This window comes from Gallus gallus, chromosome 3 (genome assembly GCF_016699485.2).
Source record: "Gallus gallus isolate bGalGal1 chromosome 3, bGalGal1.mat.broiler.GRCg7b, whole genome shotgun sequence".
Classification (NCBI taxonomy): Eukaryota; Metazoa; Chordata; class Aves; order Galliformes; family Phasianidae; genus Gallus; species Gallus gallus.
In genome coordinates, this window is record NC_052534.1 from 949,234 (window position 1) to 970,430 (window position 21,197).

At 38.4% G+C, this 21,197-nt stretch overlaps 1 protein-coding gene and 1 long non-coding RNA gene across 18 annotated transcripts in view; one reads left to right on the forward strand and one right to left on the reverse strand.

The window, feature by feature from the left end:
• The window catches only part of LOC121110468, a 35,633-nt gene extending 26,092 nt beyond the window's left edge, over positions 1-9,541 (reverse strand). For all 3 annotated transcript variants that reach the window (XR_005858961.2, XR_005858959.2, XR_005858960.2), the window contains exons 1-2: positions 9,386-9,541; positions 7,762-7,797 (exon numbers count right to left, since the gene is read on the reverse strand). This is a non-coding gene — a long non-coding RNA (uncharacterized LOC121110468). The remainder of the gene's footprint in view (positions 1-7,761; positions 7,798-9,385) is intronic.
• VRK2 (VRK serine/threonine kinase 2) overlaps positions 9,388-21,197 on the forward strand; it is a 45,907-nt gene continuing 34,097 nt past the window's right edge. For 4 of the 15 annotated variants that reach the window (XM_003640879.6, XM_004940112.5, XM_015283314.4 and 1 more), the window contains exons 1-4: positions 9,642-9,725; positions 9,924-10,064; positions 19,804-19,859; positions 20,367-20,436. In XM_003640879.6, coding sequence (XP_003640927.2) covers positions 9,929-10,064; positions 19,804-19,859; positions 20,367-20,436 — 262 coding nt within the window. In that variant the 5' untranslated portion in view covers positions 9,642-9,725; positions 9,924-9,928. Of the gene's footprint in view, positions 9,445-9,641; positions 10,065-10,369; positions 10,389-10,542; positions 10,988-19,803; positions 19,860-20,366; positions 20,437-21,197 lie in introns of those variants that run through there. The other 11 variants (XM_025148972.3, XM_040698501.2, XM_015283313.4 and 8 more) reach the window with 8 other exon arrangements.

The following is a 21,197-nucleotide window of genomic DNA, read 5'->3' on the forward strand; positions in this document are numbered from 1 at the left end:
GACATTAAGACCACGTTATAAATCCTGGTCAGTGCTTTCTTCTAAAGAGCAGAAATGAGAGTTTATTAGCATCACAGCAGTTGCCTCAATAATGACAAAACAGTTGCTCATTACTGCTCATTAGATTCATATTAGATTCATTTGCAATAGCAATACATCTTCTATTCATACTCAATTGCAAAACAACAGATATGATTTGACACCTGCTGTAGTACAGAATTCATTAGGAAGTAATAATACAAATAGGAATTCAACGGATGGACTGATGGGTCTAAAATTTGTCATTTAATGTAGAATTTATGTAGGATAAATACCACAGCAGGCAATCAGCTTTTTCAAATCATATGTGCTGCAATAAAATAATTACACACACAGAAGTATATATGCAAAGAGCAGACATACATACAAACATACATACAAAAAGAAAATTAGCAGTACCATATGCAATATGTTACGTATACAATAAAATAAATGAACTGTTTCTGGCAAAATCCCTAAAATACAGATTAATGTAGTTATTAATTTCTAGAACTAAGGAAATTAAAAAAGTTACAGTTTATTCAAAGCATTAAGTAGATAAGTATACAGGCCATATGTTCCCTTGAAAATGTCTGGGACAAAGAGAGCACAGGATCTTACTGAAACAGTGCTTAAATGCCATTGTCTGAATTTACTTGACTCCGGACTAGTGCATAACCGTGATTGTATCATTTTACATAATAGTGCTTAACTCCTTTCTCTAGTAAATCTTGTCAGACAAATCAAAATTATCTCAGAACTCAGAAGTTCTTGCCTTCTTTCCTGTGCACGGGATGAGAGTATACCCAAGTAACAGGCCTTCACGTCATGGAGAAGTAGAAGGATATGTTGATTTCAAAACCTAACCCTGCCATCCCTAAAATAATTCATATTACCCTGGGCCTCATAATCATCTTTCATGATATTTCTGATGTTATTCCTTAAGGTACAAAACAAGCATTTCCTTGCTATTCTCCTCACAGTTCCTATCAAATTAATTAATCCCCTATAGCCTACTGTTCAAGCAAAGGATTTTCTGTTTGTTCTTACCCTACAACACTCCTATTGTCTGAAAAAAAAAAAAAAAAAGCATAATTTTGTTTACCTCTGGAAAGAATTTTCATCCGAACTTCTTTTCGTACCTAGCTCTTACAGGAACCTTCTTCTTTCAGCAGAAGAGGTTTCCTTCCAATGCAATATACCATCAATCTAGTTCTGTTTTCCTCAAACAAACAAACAAAACCCCCCAAACCCATACCAACAACAACAAAAAGCAACAACAACAACAAAAAACCCCACACCACAAATACAAGCATTACCCTCTCTCTGAATCATTTTAGAGATACTGCTCATGATTTAACACTTAAATGTAGAAGATAGTAAGGATGAACTCTCAACGAAGACTTCCAAATCCACATTCTAAATTTCACAGTAAAAGTACAGGTAAGGGTAGAGAGACCTGTAGAGATTCTAAACTGGTAAACCATGCTATATGGGAACTGCTAGGTCATAGTCTGAACCACCAATTGAGCACCTGGAGAAAAGCTCCAGTCAGCCCTGGAAGCACAGGTGAAGATAACTTTCCAGTGCTACCGGAAGGGGTAGAGCCAGGCTCTTAGACCTCATTTAAGAGCTGACTGCCCCTAAGGAAGGAGCTCTTGTTGGGGATCCTTCCTTTGTAGAGTTTTTCCTGTGAGTCTAGATCTTTGGAGATGGGTGAGCATACTTCTTTTGTAACATCTTCTTGTTACACTGGTCCTGATGTCATTACACATTACAATCCTACTACAACTCCTTAGACTAGCTGAAAGGCAGTGCATTACATTATTGACTTTCTTTCTTCTTGCCAGAAGAATGTTTGTTGTAAGGACCAAATACTACAGGATATTCTCCAGTTTGAGGGCTGTTATACATGATTCAATTCAGTTCCAGTCCTCCACATTAGATCTAAATGCCAGCAGCCCAAGATCTGAAGCCAGATTTGGTCTTAAAAACTGTGGCCGCTTTTCTGTTAAAATACTATTTTCATCATAGTCTGCCTTAAAGCCCCTCTGCTTTACTTCCCTGGAAGGAAAGACACCTTCTGGAAGACTATGCAGATCTATGTTTGTCTGGTGTTAGAAACCTTACACAAACATGGCCAGCGTGCATTCATTCAGCTTAAGTCAATTAAGGTGGGAGGGCAGTAGTTACATATTTTCCTGATAAACTTTCATATCTTTTTTTCTATGTAAAGTTTCTATATATTCTCTAGAGAGCAATCATATCTGCTGATTGTCCAGCTTATTTAGCCTCATAAGCTTCAGTGTTTGTACAATATGCATTTTTTGAGTTGTTTTGTAAGAACTTTCCTTCCACAGAAACAATGTCTCTGCACTTAGGCAAAAGTCAGGAAATTTTGTTCTGCATTCTTGTATCCAGACTCGACTGCCTCACAACTTTATATTCACCTGTAAACTGTATAAGGAGATTTCCGCTTTGTTGCTGTTGCTTGGGAAATTGAATCACTGAACTAAGGACCACAAGTAGCTTCTTAGGAAATGTTAAGGATTAAAACAGTAGTGTATTTTTCATAATCTCCACAACCTCCATTTTCTTGCCCATTTCTCCACCCTTTTACACTTTTTGTGCTCATCCGCACATTCTCCAGGTTAATCAGTCATTCCCCACGTAGTTCTGTATTAAAAGCCTTGCTGAAGTCCTGTTGAATCAGAAATCCATATGATTTGGATCTACCATACTTTTAATGTCTAGCACATTTGTTATCTTAGCAAAGAAAGATATCAAGGTAGCTGCATTTTTTCCTGTTTTCCATTTATCCTCACAAACCTTTGTTATTCTTTCTTACAAAGTTTTCTTCAAAGCTGCAAGCTGTTTAAGTCACACGGCCAAATTTTCAGTTGCTCAAATCACTTTCTCTCCTTTCTTAACTTATTTGCTGTATGGTAATATGTCATTCTAGACATTTATTTTCTTTGCTGTCTGTAAACTGTGGAATGGAAGTTGTAATCTTTCCTCTTGACTTATATCACCTGACACAAAATATTCAAAACATGCATTAAACAGAAAGACTGCTCATAAAAATAGTGTTTATAAAAGACATACAAGTGTTCCTCCTCTACCTAAGTGAGCACCGTTTTCTCAGGACCTCTGGAAACTATGCAGCACTATTTAAACGTTATTTCAACCTATGATCTCCTATCCCTCTCTGTCATAAAATCATATACACTTTCTCTGCAGGAAGCATTTGAAAAAAAACAGCTCTTTTCCGGTTCAGCCAACCAGTAGAGCAACATTTCTAGACCTATGTTTACAAGAGTTGCTATAAACGCAAATAAATAAGAGTAGCACATACTTTCAGCAAAGACTAAGTAGAATAAGCTAGCTGCTTTCAAAATCAGTGGCAAAGGAAATTACTGCAGAAAGCAGAGGACAATACTGCATTTATCAAGCAAAACTGCCAAATCATCCTATCCATCTCTTTTCCCAACTGTGACTCTCTGCATGCGACTGCCTGTGTGGCAGTGGATGGCAGAGTATTATCAGGTAAAGACTGACCATTCCAGCATTCTGGGCATGCTGGAAAAGTGATGCATCACTATGTTATTAGATTTATTATACAGTCCATTTGCCACTTCACCACTATTTTTTTTTTTTTTTTTTTTTTACCAAATTGAAAGCAGTCAGAACAGTCATTAAAATGCAACAGCTTCCTAATTTCTCCTGGGAAAGAAGGTATCGGCACCCTGCCTTTTTCGTTTGGGATGTGATCTGAGAAATAACAATGCAAATATATTAATATTGCATGGTAAGGGCTATTTTCTATTAATATGCCATTAATATAATGACCTTTGCACTACATTTACAGATTATGAGGATCGATATTTATTCTTGGGTCAGGGGAAAAAATAATAAAAAAAAAAATCAATCTTGCAGTAAAATGAGTCGTATTTAATATATCACATCATAATAATTAAGTTTATATATATAAGTAGCACTGATAGGTGAATAATGGGTGCTGTGATGGATGAGCTTCCTTTCCCAAACAGCTTTATGCAGATAAAGCTCAGAAATTGAAAGACCAAATTAGTGCACTCACCTTTCTTCCTAAGTGCATTGCCAAGCTCCTAGTGCTGCTATTCCTGTGACTTCCTCATTTTCATTTCTAGATAGACATTAGATCTTTTCCAAGGATAAGTAACAGAGATCATAGGAACTAAACAACATTTCTTGGCTGTTTGCAACAGTCTTTATGCCTTGGACAAAATGTACAAGAATGCCAGTGGATAAGAACATACTTATTTTCTTTGAAAGGCTGTGATCACTAACTTCATGCGTTTTTTTATGTCTTCATCTTCTCTTGTTTTTGGGGGGGAAACAATGGGAGAAAGAACGCGTATTTAAGCTGCCCATATTGGAAAACTGGTTCTAATGCATCCTGAATTTCATGATAACATAGGGAAAATGTTTCCCATCATAACACCAGTAGCACTAATCTGTACACAGTAACTCTTAAAACAAACCAACTGGGTTGCTTCACGTGGATAAAGTGAGATAGGTATGAAATTATTCCTCTAAGATCAGTTAGCAGCAGAGCCAGGATTAAGATTACCAGAACTACTCCCATAAGGAAAATCACTTCTCCTTTACTTTAACCACTTGACATTTTGCTCTCTCTGAAAATACAATCTACCCCCACAACAATAATAAACATTAACTCCTAGCATATTTTTGAATTAAATAAGTGTGGGTAAAAACAATTTCTTTCCAATGCTTGTAAATAATTTCCTTCTAAAGGCATGAGAAGTAAAATCCCTGACATACAAAAAGAGGTAGGATATGCACCCATGTTCTACATATTTTTTTAGTTAAAGCAATAGGGACTGGTAGATAAGTTACAGAGGCCAAAACAACCCTTCTAGGACTTTCTTTGCTGGCCTGGCAAAGGGCAGTGTGGGCGTCAGTGAGTCATTCATTTAGGCTACTTGGCATTGAAACAAATGTCAATGGCAATCTGTGACATCTCCTATATTTTAACTGAGCATTTCAAATAATTTGTTTGTAGATTTATATTTAAGATGAATGTTTTAAGATCTCCTTTTTTTTTTTTTTTTTTTTTTTTTGCATTTTCGTTAGAGAGAGGCCTAATTTCTTGCCTGTCTTTTAAAGGTCTCAGCTGTTTCTTCTGCTCTGTTCAACACATAAAAGCTTTAATACTTTGAACTTATTGCGAGACACAGAATACAAGAATTGTCTACATAGAAAACCTTAATCAGTCAGGAAGTTGGTAAATTATGGCTTCATGCCATCCATATTGAGTGTCCATTACTCCTGGACATAGCACATTAACTGACTCATTAGCTATTTCAAACCATATGGACTTAGGTTTTGGGTGGGCTGCTCTGATAATATCCTGAGGTGAGCTTCCTAATTATTGTAATTATGTGATCTCAATCATGGGGCCAGTCACACAAAATAGTGTCAAGAGTCTTTAAAATGGGAGTCAGTGCACCTAGACAGTGACTGAGTTGAGCAACATGCCCCCTAGATGTTGGAGATCCCTTGATACTGCAGAAAGTAATTACTTTAAAAGTTCTAAGAAATAGGAAGCAAGAACAAACTGAATTAGCACAGGTGTACAGAACTCTGTACTGATGCACAAACAAATGTATTTCTCTGTAGAAATTGGGAAAAGTGATTTCTTGTTGCCTATGGTTTTAATACAGAGATGTTACATCTCTACTGTAAATTTGGGCATGATACCTTAAACAAAGACATCTGGATTGGAGGGGAACAATTAACAGTGGAAATAGTAAAATGACAGTGTTAAGTACCACAGAAGTGTCACAGTGCAACAGTGAGAGAAGTTACAAATTGCTCTTCTAATGCAACAAATCTAAGATTTGTGCATGTGAGGCTGCAACATCCTGTATAATTGAAGTTTTGAATATTAAAGTTTTGATATGAGAAAATAGAAGAAAAAATAAAACAAATAGAACATATTGGATGCTAAAATATAGGTATACTTTAAAACAAAGATATAAACAAATAGCCTCAAAATGTGGATAAAAAATTTGTTATACTGTTGAATACCTGAAGAAAGGTCTTGCTCTCTGATAATTTCACTGCTTTTTTAAAACTTAACCCATATTAACACCACAATGCTTTTTGTCAACCTCTAAAACGTATTCTGTCAAGAGAATTAGGAGTAGAGCAATGCTTCTGAGACAAAGACCAGGAAAAAACTTTTTGTGGCTTAACCAGGCCAGTGCTTGAGCACCACACAGCTGTTTGCCCACTCCCCTCTTCCCAGTGGGATGGGGGAGATAACTGGGGGACAAAAAAGTAGAACTTCTGGATGGATTGAGATTAAAAATATGTACTAAGGTAGTGAAAATAATAATTATAACAAATATACATAAATGAATGTATGTACAAGTGATGCACAAGGAATTGCTCACCACCCCCGACCGATTCCCAGCTAGCCCCCTGAGCAGTGGAAGAGAGCCAGATCAACTTTCACCCCCTTCAAAACTCCTTCCACTTGATGCCATATGATATGGAATATCCCTTTGTCCAGGTTAAGTCAGCTGTCCTAATTCTGTTCCCTCCCAGCTCCTTGGGCTCTTCACTGCAAATGGCCTTGGCTCTGTACAGTGCTGCTTAGCAGAATCTATAAACATCAGTGTGTTACCAACTTTGTTTTTCTCCTAGAACCAAAACATAGCATCCTACCAAACACTCTGAAGAAAACAATTCAATTCCAGCTGAAACTAAGACAAAAGTTAAGTTTGTACCTTCTACTTCTCAGAGTACCTCTCAGGCACCTACAAATTCAAAAAGTCAGATACTTAATAGCACAGTGCATCTGAATATACAGCTAGATAGTGAAACCAGGTATTCAAGAGTTACTTAGAAAACTAACCTTGTTTCACAAACTGAGAGGACATTTGCTCATAACTAGATAGCTACAGTCATCTTATGGAAGAGCCATCTTAGGCAACATAGCACCACTGTTTTCTTTTTCAGGAGAACAATGATAAAAACAACTGCACTGATTCTGCAGAGAAGCGAGGATTTGCTCATACTTCATATAGCAACATATATATTGCAAGAAATGTGAGTTAAAAAAAAAAAAAAAAGCCTCAGTATTGAAGCCATTAATACCAACAGGCAAATAGCCTGTTGCACCACTTGTAAAATAGTCCTTGGAGTTTGCACACCCGAGCTGCATGAAGGATTGATTCCTCATGAGAAGGGCCTGTGGCTCTCAGCTGTTTGCAGCAATGTGCTGTTAATAAGTAAAATAACAATGATTTGATTTTCAGCGCCTACGTCTTGAGCCTCAAAGGCAGACATCTTTAGGGAGCAAGTGTTTATTAGAACAATAGTATAATGAACACTATTTGCAGTATTTATATTGTACACATTACTGTACAGTACACATTAATAGAGGAAAAGGAATGATCCCCTATTCCTTACTTTTAATGCAGACTAGATACATTACTGTAACTTGATCAGTAAGCCTTATAGTTCTCCTTTCACCTAGCTAAAAAAAAAAAAAGAAAAAAAAAAAAAAAACTACTCCGTGGAATAAAATTGTTTCTGTCCAGGCATAGGCTATGCAACTGAAGTCATACTCAGTTGTGTGCTGCCAGGATTTGTATATTTTTATTCTTATTAGTGTACATACTTTTCTCCTGTAAATGTTCTTGAACTTTGCAATAATGCTGGTTGTCTTACCTTGAAGGGAAATAGCTTCCATCATAATCATTGTTTCTGCAAAAATAAACAAAATCAACAGAAAGAAAGAAAGAAACAAACAAAAATGTGTGCACACACATACATACACACACACACACACACACACACACACAAATCCACAAAAAACACGCCAGAGAAAACACAAATTTATAAATATTTTAGGCATTCATACCCCCTTCTATCAGTCTCAAACTGTTAATTTGAAGCTATACTGTGAAGGGGAAATTGAGGCTTTAACCTGACTAATGAAGCTCATGTTTCGTGGGAGGTTTGCTGGCTGATAATAAGTGAGGCTTTCTTAGTCCTTCCCACAAAACACAGCAATGCTCTATTTATAGGATGTAGATGACCTACTGTTGTTTCCTAATCTGTTTTTTTTTTTTGGGGGGGGGGGGGGGAGAGGGTAAATTTAGTGAAGTTTGTTGTGTTTTAACTGGTTATATATGCATGCTTATTTCTGGAGCAGGCAAATTGCTGGCAAATTTGGTGTTGGCTTTTCTTAGTTTTCTATTTGCTGTGGTTTTTTTTACTAGTAAGCACCTTGATTTAGATAACAAACATTCTTCAGAAGTATTTTGGTATGCTCAAGAACTTACTTTTTGCAGTAAATCTTCATGATAGCCATAATTTCTATTGTATTTCTCTGTGCTTATTTCTGAAGGCTTTTAACTCTCCAAATAATGATGAAAGCTTAAATGTTTAAGTCTTGGGTGGATTTTTTGTTTGTTTGTTCTGTATTTTTTTTTTTTTAAGTCTTGCCTAGGCTGAACAAGCCCATCTCCTTCAACCTTTCCTCATAGGAGAGGTGTTCCAGCCCTCTGATCATCTTTATGGCCCTCCTCTGGACCCATTCTAACAGCTCCACATCCTTCTTGTGCTGGGGGCCCCAGGCCTGGACACAGTACTGCAGATGAGGCCTCACAAGGGCACAGTTGATGAAAAAACAAACACTTGTTGTTTCTGGGATCTCTCTTCTCTGACTCGTAGAGTATATACTTTATACATACCATGTTAAATTTTACAACTTGTAAAACACTCAGTAAAGATGGGAAAGACTTTAGGCAGTCTTGTTTGGATGGAAACCTAGATGGTTGTAAACCTAGAACTTCTTTTAAGTAGTGCAAGACACCTTTTTTTTACAGCTGTGTGGGATCTAAGTCTACCACCTATGCTATATTTTTGTTGTATGAGTCACTTGGATGTTACATATGTAGCCTAACTAAGTTTTCAAAAACAATAACATTCTATATGCTACCAGCAATGAAACAAGTCCTTATACTATCAGGTCCTTACTATATTTTGTTATAAAAGCCCTTACTTTTTCCTCCTCCTCTACTGATGCTAATACATGCTTTGCAGCCATAATCTGTTACTTGCAAGTTGTAGACACCGATACTTTGGTGTCTTTGATGTAAAGGTGTATGTTCAAGCCTACTGTGGTAATGAATCCAGAAAGTTTCTCCTGAATCGTTGCCAGGGGTCTGTTTTGAGACAAACACTCTTAACACTTTTAGCAATGGCACAGAGGGTTGCACCCTCACCAGGTCTGCTGACGGCACCAACCCATGGTTGGAACTACATCACCTCCGGGGTCCCTTCTGACCTGATCTGTCCTGTGAGAACTGAACAGCGACACTCCGTAGAGTCACCGTAGTTTTGAAAGTAAGTGCTGCACTCCAAACCGCGGTGAGATGGAACCTCTCCTTCCCCCCACGCAGGGTTCGGTAGGGCCAACTCCTCTTATACAGGCGGGAGCGGCACAGTGCACACTGAGGGGAGAGCCCAGGGCGGGAAGGAGGAACAGAAGAAGCGGGCGGGCAGATCGCGCGGCCCAGCCGGGGTTGGCCCGCCCCGTCTCCGCCCCGGGGTTTCCCTCTGGAAGACGGCGCGCCGCCTGAGCGCGGCCTGCGGGAAGTTCCTTGCTGGGAAGTTGGTGAACAGTGGTGAGAGGAGGCCGCGGGCGCTCAGGGGAGGTGGGGTCGGCGGGGAGGACGTTAGCGGCCTGGCTGAGGGCGGGTCCGCGGCTGACGGGGCTCGGGGCCTCCCCAGCGGTCTCGGAGTGCTGGGCCCATTCTCCGGCAAAGGATCTCTCTTTTTCGGAGGGAAGTCAACTTTTTTTCCTTTCCTTTCGTTCCCTCGAGGTGCGATGCCGCCCAAGGAGCGCGGCAGGGGCAAGCTGCCTGCTCCTCTCCCGAGAGACATGATTCTGAAGGACACCGAAGGAAAAACGTGGAGGCTGGGCAGCCAGATCGGCCAGGGCGGGTTTGGCCTGATCTACTTAGGTAAAACGCGATGTATTTAGGTAAAACGCATGGTAATTATAAGGGCGATGTGTGAGTTTCCTCTTGGCTTTCTCACGTGAATCAGAGGCATAAACTGCAGGAGGTATAATTGCCATTCTTTATTTGTTTGTGTATCTATTCTAGATATATGTTTCTGTACTTTCTTCAGAAGAAACTTTCACTTTGTGTGAGTGTGACGAGGAATGAGTCATTGTGAGGCACTTTGTGAAGCATTCTGGGTCGCTGGAAAAGATGTTGCATATGCAGGCAGCTATTGCTGATCTTCAGGAAAGAACAAATCCTGTTTTCAAGGCAGTGTTATAAGTTCTGTTATTTTTTCTTCTTTCTAATGCATGTGTGCAGTTCCTGTCACTCATCTTCTGAATTCCATTGTCTTTAGTAAGGCAGATGTTCTGCACAGAGGTTCTTCTCCTCTATGAAACCGCACTGAGTCTAGCACTGCCCTGCAAACCTGAAAGGAGTTGTCCATCCATGTCAGACTGTAGGATCAAGCACCTACTGTGTAAAGAGATGCATTTTCTTTATAAGGATTAGCGTGTTTCCTCGTGTTGTATTTGCAGTCATAAATGAGGAACTTGCATGCCACTACTCTTTCAAGAGCAGACTTATTATGATCGTTGTTATGACTGGTTAACTCATTGTGCTTCTCTGTTTTTTCAGCTGTTAGGGAACACTTTATATTGCACCAAACTGTTCTTCCTTTCCTGCTTTTTTTTCCTCCTTTTGTCTGTTATGGCTAATCACTACTGAACGTCAACTAAAGACCTATCTGTTGTTCCATGATGTGATGATCCCATTTGTGGTGAGGTATTGTTTGCCTAAAGAGTTGTACTTCCAGCTAGTACCATGTGGCTGTAAGTTGAAGGGGAGTGGACAGTTTTACTTGCACATCTGGACTTCAGGTTTGTGTGGAAATATTTTTTTTTTTTTACATTTATTTATTTGTTTATTGGAGAGAGCATGGGACTGGAGACATGTACAGGCACTGAGATTTCAGCAAAAAAAAAAAAAAAAAAAAAGGAAAAAAGCCACTGCTTCTGCTTTTCTACAAAGTAAACACAGTCACTGAAAAATCTGGATAAAATTAGAAAATTAAGGCTGTGTTTGTTTGTTGGTAGTTTGTTGTAACAATTACATGAGGAACTGGCAATAGTTGGTGGTCATGGCCTACATCATCTGCCCTATATTTAAGTTGAGGTGTTTGTTTGTTTTCCACTTTGGACTAGATTTGGTGTGGTTTGCTGTGCAGAATTTCCTAAGTGTGTGATCTGAGGCCACAAAGAAGAAAGAAACTGTTTTGAATCCTTATGTTTGTGTTAAGAGTTGGAGTATATCTGGTGGGCTTCTATAGTTTCATTTCTTCTGGAGTTGATGTAGTTCGCATGTACCTAATGGCTCTGCAAACCGAACCAGTGGGTATGATAAGAGTTTCAGCTAACTGTGGTTAGAGGAGTCAAAGGCTAGCATGCTAAGAATATTTACATTCTTTTTCTTTCGATGTGTATGATAGCTTTTTATGACCTTCTTTATAATGTTGGTTGTTCACGTTTGAGAGATGCTGTGCCTAGAGAAAATATGAAAAATGTTACCATAAGAATACAGAGCTTGGCAGGAGCTAAGAAGTGAAATGAAGTTACTTCTGGATATTGCCATTCAAGGATGAATTGTGGGAGAAGGTACAGGGATGTCAAGTGGGGGTCAGGATCCAAAGGAATGGCTTTTAGAAGGCTCTCACGGAGGAGGGTCTGCAGATGCAGTGCCGAAAGTAAGGCTGTAGCTGTGGATGTAATTCAAATCAGACAGAAAATGTTCCTGAGTCAAAATGCAGCTCTGTCATTTACAGTCAAATTGCGGTGGACCTTGTAGGTGATATAGCACGTGGAATTCAGTTGGTATCTTGTAGATTTTATTAGTTGTTTGCCTGATTATACAGGTGTTTGTTACAGTTTGAGTCCCCCTGAACTGGCGCAGGAAGCAGTCAGTGGATTTGCCCTTGGTATTGCAATTAGATGTTTTGTCATAAGTGACACCATAGCTGAAGAATACAGCTGCCACTTAAAATGGTGTTTGTGTTCGTTTAATGTTTTCTTTTAGAATGACAGTGAGTGTTACATGTAGAACTGAAATGAAGGCTTTGTTCCCCTTGTACCTTATCTTACAATTAAAAGAGGTAGTGGGCAAAACTTATCCTCGTATTGACACTGAGTGAAACCTTGCTTTGTCCACATCCTTATCTTAGATGCATGTTCATATTAAATAACATATACCATGTCCTTACAAATGAGAGTCTGAGTGGCAAGGAGGGTGAAGTAGATGATTATACACAGATGCTTGGTGCTAAGCCAACTTCTTTATGCTTTTCCGCCTAGTTTTTAGTATGTATGCAGCAAAATGTGAGAGTGGCCACTAAAGTTTCAGTGAGAAACTAACACAGAAAGAACTGTAGAGAGGTGGGTAAGACTCTTTCGATCCCCTGCCAGATATGAGCAGCACAGCCCTTTTATAAAAGTAAAGGTTAACTTTTTTGGCTGTATCTTTTAACAAGTATTTTTACTGTAGCAGTGTAAAGATTTTGATGTGCATTGTTATAGTTTAATTTGCCATTAAGGATACTCCACTCTCCATTAATCTATAACAATGTACTTGAGATATTTTACATCATCTCTGCAAAATATGTTTACTAGAGATGCATTCCTTGGAAGGTTCACTGAATCAAAGCTGCTGAAAGCCATTTACTAACCTGGAGCCGTAGAATGCTGATAGTTTCTTTAGGTGCAGGGCTTCTAATTATGTAGGTGACAGTTACCAGTAGCTACAAGTTTTGTTCTGCATCATGAACATTTTCCCTATTTTTTCTAGTTGCTCTTTCCTGTCTTTGTGCCATCTTGTCTGTTTCTCTGTTGACTTGTTCCTTCCCTTGGATTTCTTTTGCATTTTTATTTTAACCAGGGTAAATAGGAGAAGGCTGACAAATACTGATTCCTCCTAATGCTCCCAAAGAGCAGACTTTCCTCTGCTGCCAGAAGCACTAGGAGCTGTCTAGAGATGTTCTTTCAAACGTTGCTTTTGTCCCAGCAAAAGCAATACGGATCATTCACTGGACCTACCTATGCTCTGACATGCTAGTTTTTGTTACTGGTGCTGGTTTGCCATCCGATACCTCAGATGGAACCGATACCCCTTTGATAAGGCAGGAACAGAATGGAGAGTAACCAGGGGAGGACATGACATATTATTGGTCTCACAAATAGGTTGTAGCCCTGTGGAGAACTGTGGCAGTACATACGAAAATTAAGCTAGAGTTGAGGAGGGTGCTACTGAGAGTCTTACATTCTCTCATTTATCTTACTGATTGCAGTCAGTAATTAACAGCAGTCTTTATATAAATCATTCTGTAATCCTGCTGCAAGGACTCTATTAATGCACAATTTGGACGGAAAATTTAAATTCGAAAAGGTCACGCAGTGTTTTGCTAGGATTCCATTGTTGCAGTAAAACCTGGTGTACACAGCATTACCTGCTTTCAGACTTATTTCTAACAAAAGCAGATAGTTCTTCCTAATACCTGTATTTATATTTTGTTAGACTGTGTATTTTACTTACTACACTGCAAATGTGATCTAACTGCATTATACCTGTATATTGAAATAGAACTTTGTAAGTGATAGGTGAAAAGTTTTGAAACCGTTCTTCATAGCTGGCTTTGCAGCAGGTGTTTGTATACTGCTGTTTGACTGCTACATTTGTAGGTGTTGTTACAATATGAGAAGCTCAGGAAGGTGCTAATGCTACAGTAAGTGATGCTTTTGTCCTCCTTGGAGATCTGTCACTTGTATAGCTATTTTTTCTTCTCCATTTTTTCTTTCTTTTTCCTCTCCATTTTCCAAGAGGAGGCAAAAAACCAACCAAACAAAAAAGAACCTTGTGCAGTAAACAGTGGTTGAATGGATAAATATATTTTAGTACCAGTATCATTCATTGTGGCCTCTTCTGACTTTGAGTTTGGACCAGGGTTTGCTCTGCTGTTGATACTTTGACACCTCGTGTTCTGAGAAGTAGGCTGAATGGTGTGAAGAAAGGTTTTTTCTATTTCAGAAAAAGAAATTTCCATGGCTAATTTGTATACCCTTGCTTGGGGGTGTAATGTGCCAGGGAACAGAAGCATTGATGGAAACATATTCTGTCATGTTCTTAGTGTTCATTCCTTGGTTTGAGTTAGGAAGCAGACTTTAGTAATTGCCTCTAGAGAAATGAGGTACTTAGTTGCTTAAATTAACTTCTCCAAAATTATTTACTGTACTGCAGCAAACAAATTAACAATGCAGTAGCAATAATATCTAACAGTATATATTCAGGATTTTTTTAAAAATGAATTCAGTGGAAAGAAGAATATTAATAGCAAAAAAAAGCTGTAATTAAAAGCACTAGCAGGTGACTGATTAGGGATGGATCTTTCTCAAGCTTCAGGTGTGAAAGTGCTTTTCAACAAAGCTCTCATTGTACCTGTAGGTGTGAACCTTAGTGTGAAAAAGTCATTGCCAGATAAATGCCACTTCAGGAAAGTATTTTTGTCTAGTCACTAATATTAAGCAATCTACTTGCTGCATCTGTGTTTATAGTTTTTCACCCTATAGGCAAACTAGAGCATACATTTGGCTTCTTTTTGTTACTCAGCAGTTACCTAGGGCTTGTTAGTTACCTGGTACCTGTTAGCAGCTCAGATTGCTCCATCTGTTAGAGGAAATTCTCCTGCTTCTCCAAGTTCTTGCTGGTGCTGCAAGAGCTCATTGCTATTATACTTTAATGTTCTGACACTTTTGTTTCCTTGTTTTTTCATATCTATGGATTTGTGATTTGGGAGCTGTTGTTTTGCTCTTTATTTGTCTACTTTGCAGGAATTCTGGTCAGAGACCAAGACCCTGATATGCTAAGTAAAACTGAAAGGGAAGAAGGCAGGTTTATTATTATAATTATTTCCCAGTGAAGTAGGTATTTTGGAATAGTGTTATATGTAAAAAGGAAAAAACTGTGGTTGAGCTGTGTGGCACTTGTTGCCTTATGGAAGGCACTCTCTACAGCTGTTACAGAATCACAGAATGGCCTGGGTTGGAAGGGACCTCAATGATCATGAATCTCCAACCCCCCTGCCAGGCAGGGCCACCAACCTCCCCGTTTACTAGACCAGGTTGCTCAGGGCCTCAACCAACCTGGCCTTGAACACCTCCAGGGATGGGGCATCCACAACCCCTCTGGGCAAACCTCTCTGTTGTTGCCACCTGTAACCTACTGAAACTGGCATCATACCTTCTTAGTGGGCTCTACATCAAAATGGCAGATGGGCTAGAGCAGAATCTTGCCAGAAAACAGTTTGTGCACCACGTTTTAAATATTAGAGGCCTGAGCTCCTGTTTGAGAGTGCTGTAAGAGCAGACCACATATAACTTTTCTGCCTAGGGTTAAAGGATGTATCATACCTCTTCCAGCTTCCAGTAATTAACTTTGAAAGGCGAACGGTGGCTTCTATTGCTGTGGATTGCAAAACTATAGCTTTAGTGAATCACAAAGGTTTCACAGAGAGATGTGTAAGCAATACAGTGAAATTTCCTACCAGTACTAAGTGTCCTTAACTTGGAGATATCTACAGGTACCAGCAAAACGCTTGGGAAGTTCAGCACCATTTTCTTCCAAAAGCAGTTTACTTGTGTCTTGTGGAAGATGATTTCACAGGCAAGGTAGATGGACATGTATGTATAATTTGTGTAATAAAACCACATTTGTAAGTGTACCTAGAAGAAGAATGTAGGAAAAAATATTCATAAACATTGCTCGGAAAAGAGTCTGTTTAGAAAGTGATGATGCATCATCAGATACTTAAAGCACTGAATGTTTCACTTCTTCGGGAAACACTGAATATAGGGAAGTGTCGGGGAGGGAGGCTAAGAAGCCATGTTTTTTGCTTGCCTTTAAATATTTGCATTAGTATTCCCCATATGTAGGATATATGTGTAATTTTGTACTAAATAGCAGATGCTACTTCTTATTTGTTTACATTTTGTTTTTAGTAACTATAAAGCTGCAACTTGGATTAGTTTCTGTTGTTAGATGCTCTGAGCAGTGCTTTTGTCAGTCATTGGATTTAACAGCTCTTGGCTGACCTCAATGCGGTCAGAGTTTTTTCAGCTTTTTTTTTATTGGTAGCCTGTAACATCGGATTGAGGCATTTTTGAGGTTAGGTCTTAGCTTTTTCAGAAATAGGCTGACAGTATCATGCTTCAAGATTAGTCACCCAATGAAATAAAGCAAAAACATAATGCTAGCAACCCAAGGACTTCTGAAATACTTTTTTCACATTTCCAAAGCAAATATATCCTCAAAATATGCAGTGGTGGCAAAGACACCAGCTGTGGGCAAGAGCAGGGATATTTTTTCTAACTGCCAAATCAGTGCTGTTTTCTTTTTCACTGTGTAAACTTTGTCAACAAAACTGGTTCTGTGAGAGCTATTGAAAATATCTCACCGTATTCCATATGTGACTGCCACCAAGTAACTGCTAAATCTGTAACAAGCACATTTGAACGGGCAAATAGAATTGACACATTTCTTTGTCAGACTGCATGCAATTGTGCTGAGTGGTTGTAGGAAATGGCAGTTCATCCAGAAACACTCTTTCTGTTACCATGTCATATTAACATTTGTAAAGCTATGTTAATTAAGATTGTGGCACTCAGCAATGAAATGGATGAAATTTATGATTGAGGTGGATGATAAGACTATAACTGCTATGCCTGGATGAAATTAGGAAATTCTGGACAACATGAGGTAAGTTATTTGCAGTGTTCTGTAGGCACTACAGTTGGAAGTAATGGCAAAGAATGTGTATCCTACCACACTGCTTTGTTTCAGTATTTCTATACTTTTCAGTGGCATGAGAGCTGTGATTGTAAAATGAAGGAGAGGAGGGAAAAATAGGGCTGTGCCCTTTGCAAATGTTTTGTGAGACTCTTCTTGGCTTGAGATGGAAGCTGCCGCAGCCCCCTGCACAGATTCATCTTGCGCCAGTGTTCCCACTTAACAATTATGCAGACAATGGTTTTGATTGTGTGCATACATGAACACTCTTCCCCCCCCAGACATAAGGAAACCGTGCATCTCTAGTTCATATAAGCAACACAGACTGTAAAGTGGGAACTCACATTTGTTATGCTATTTTAAGATACCCTTTGCAAACATAATCTCACCGTATAGTGCTTCTGGTACTCTGTGTGTGCTTATACGCCATCAGAGACCTCCTGCATATCAGCATTGCTCTCCTGCAGGGTCTCTGCTTACTGTCCTGCAGTCTAGCATTTAACTGATTGTAATATTATAAATAGCCATGTGCTACCACACAGAACGAGGCTAGCACATGGCTAATTACGAGTATACAGTAATTAACTATGAGCTAAACTCGCAGGAGAGTATGTGGTGGTGGTCTATGAGGTATGTAATCAGACTGTTTGTTAAACCTTGGGAGCCTTTCCAGTCTGTTAAGTAACTATACATAGTAATGAGACCATTTTTTAAAAACCATTTATGTATATTTATGGACAAAAAAATAGTCTGTTTTCTTCCTAAGCCATGGGTAAATGCTGCTGCCTGATATTTGAATGGTTAATTAAAATATATGACAAAAGCTACATATGCAACTTCTACCTATCAGTAAGTATGTGATTACTGAGCTTTATGTGCGTAAGAAGTGCAGAATATTATCCATTCTGTATGTTCTGCCTTATTTCATGTACGTGAGGTAAGGATGATCATGAGGTAAGGGTGATCATTCCGTTCTTCCTTTTGTATATTTGAAAGTCATGTTTCTAATTTTCTAGAGCATCTGTTCCTCTATCTTCTTGAGCTTTGTCTAAACTTCTCTTCCTTTTCACATTGTGACACATTGCAGTGAGGTTTGGTTTTATTTTCCTTCAGGATATTCTTTCAGTATTACTCCAAAAAGCATCCACACAGTTATAGTGTGAGAACCGTGAGGGTTAGGCCCTTTTGCTGGGCTATCTCCTGTTAATTGCTCTTCTTCGTTACCCTGACAGCTGTTACTGTCTGTTCCAAATTACATGAATGAGGCCTCTCTTTATAAAATGTCAAGAAGTCTACAGGGAAGTTAGATCAGACTCTTTGAAATACATTTGGTACTCCTCTGTACCTATCAAGCCTCAGTTAAGTAATTTGGTATTAAAATAATTTTTTTTATACACAGGTTATTTTCTGATCTATGTCAGTAAGAGAGCGCATCTAATTCTGTTTGAGTAATGTGGCATTATTGAGTACAGTGAAAACACATAGAATGTGTTCCTTTAAACTAGTATGTTCAGCTGTTAGCACCTAGCCTACATGTGACAAAGAAAGATAAAAAAAAACCTCAGCACCTGTGCCTTAATTGCCAGTATGGTGCAAGAAAATGGTAAGAATAGAGTTTACCAAAATTTCCTTCCTGTTCGTAAGAATAGTGTTGAATTGTGTACTGAATAGGACTGTTACCCACCTGAGTCCATGGATACTTCGTGCATTCCAGAGCTACTATTTTGGAATACATTCATTTTATCTGAATGTGCTATTAACAGAAACATTCATGTCAAGCAGACAACAGCGTGAAGGACAGCCTGTGGGGGTTTGGGGTGGAATGTTGCCAGATTGAACCCAGAGGCTGAGTAAAGTTGAAGGAAGATGACATCTGAAGAAATCTGTTCATATTCTCTGACCATAAAAAAAATTATAAGCTTGGCTGGTTTGGTCAATTTTACTTATTTTTATTATTTTTATTATGCGGATAAAAGTGGTCTATTTTTTGCGTGTGCTGACAGTTGAAGTGCTTCACACCTGGACTGTTGTTGGTATTTGATCATTGCAAGAAGTTTGAAAGGAACACTTATTTCCTAGGAACTGCATTCTTTTTATTTTTTTTTTCAATGATCATTCTAAGAGGTGATTTAGTCTCATTAAATTTTAATCCCAGTATAGCTCTCTGTAGCTTCAGTACTATCAGAGAGAGCTGATAGTTCTTTCAGGGTCAGAATTAAATAGAATCACATTGTCTGTGCAGAGAGGTTCTGTCTCCTGGGCTGTAATTGGCACATGTGGTCAATTATTGTTTTGAAATTTCTGATTGTACTGAAGCACATTCCCTCATCTCCACTTTTAGACAGGTGATGGCTGTGCTATCCCTAACTTAGGCCAGTGTCTAAATAATGTCAGAATAGAAATCAAGGTTCTGAGGCCAGAGTAATTTGTAATAGAGGAAGGCTGACAATCTTGTCTAGAGGCATAATGTAGGTCATAACTTTTAAGTGGTGTCTTTGTCACGACAGTGGATTGACAGGAACCAAATACAGAGGTTATCCAATTGACTGGTAGTCTATTATAATGGAATACCTCATTGTGGTGAAAACGTGCAGTGGGGATGTCCTGCTTACTTCTTAGCACTGAAGGAGAGAGTTCTGAAAATGTGGGTTAAAACTGCTTCTATACTTGTTGATTAAACTTCTACATTACTTTGTTGATTCGTTGTTTTTTCTTTTTCAATTTGCAAATCTTTGACCTTTAAAAGTAGGAATTCAGATAGAATGTTGGATATCTTTGTCATGTATTTTTCGGATCACCTTAGTTAATCTTAGCTTGCTCTTTGCTACTTTATTTCACACAGCTGATTCAACTCTTTCTCATTTTGCAGCTTCCCCTCATATTCACGTTCCAGTAGAAGATGATGCAATGCATGTAATTAAAGTGGTAATGTTTAGATCTCATTTCTAAGTTGTTAACTTGTATGCAGCGCTTTCTCTTAATTATCTGTCCTTATTGTCCGCATTGAGTATGTGTTGCATGCTTGTGATGATTTTTATTTTATATTTTATATGTTCTATTTTTTTAACATCTTGATATACTTTCCCTACTAAAGGATGTACTTGGTGTTTCCACAACGCATAGTATTTCCTTGATTTGATTCTTTCCTTGATTACTGCCCTGAATAGTTAGGTAAGGAAAATCAAGCTGTGAATTTAAACGTGTCCGATCCATAGAATTTCTTAAAATAGTATCTTAATTCCTGACAGAATCTGGGTCATATGAAAGCGCATTGCCAAACAACTATTTATTAAAATTGCATTTCAGATGGCATAGTATGTGGGAGATGGAAAAAGTGATTTTAATTTGTCTTTGAATTTCTCTAGGACCTTTGATTAGAAACTGTTGTCTTTCTGAGGTATTTTATTATGCTGTTTGTTTATTTCTAAATAGGAGTATCTTGAAAATGGCCCCTTATTTTCTGAACTGAAATTTTACCAAAGGGCTGCAAAACAAGAGCAAAGTAAGTAATATATCAACAAATTAAGAAAACAGAAAACATGGAATTCTGCTTCAGTTAAATTTAAGGACTAATTTTGTTTTCATTTCTCTGATAAGAACTGATGCTCTAGAGCATGATAGTCAATTCCCTTCACATACATTGAACTGATTCTGCCTGGTGCTGTGATAATTTTATTTTGCTGTAAGTTTCTTTATTTGAATGTTATCTTTGTTCTTTCTGATTGGAAGAGAAAACAGAAGTATGACAAATGTGTTAGAAAGCATGCAACAATGTATGGACCCCAGGGAGTTGTCAGCCTTAGAACAGAAGTACACTGACCAATTTGCAACTGTAGTTCTGCTAGCTACTATTCCCATGTACAAAGTTGGGAATGTGTGTAATCATCACAGGATTTAGTAGTAATCAACGCACTTGATTCCGCAGATGCTTTGGCATGGATTTGATTTATTCGTGGTAACTGTCCTAAAGACTTCAAATGACTGAAACCACTGATAGGCATAAGCACTTGTGTTAACTTGAAGCGCTCTGTATAAAATGAAGTAGAGCTTCCTGAAGATTTATTTTGACAGCTACTGATAATTGTTTGTCGGCCTTTGAAGGGAACAAATTGCCATGTTGCTAGAAAAACAAATACTTCCTCTTTGGGAGAACATAGAGAACTTCAGGGTAAAGCTATGATCTCTTGTTTGCTACAGTAACTGCAAAATAAGTCACACTTGTTTCATTGTTTTGTTCTCAGTTTTGGCTCAATAGCTAAAAAA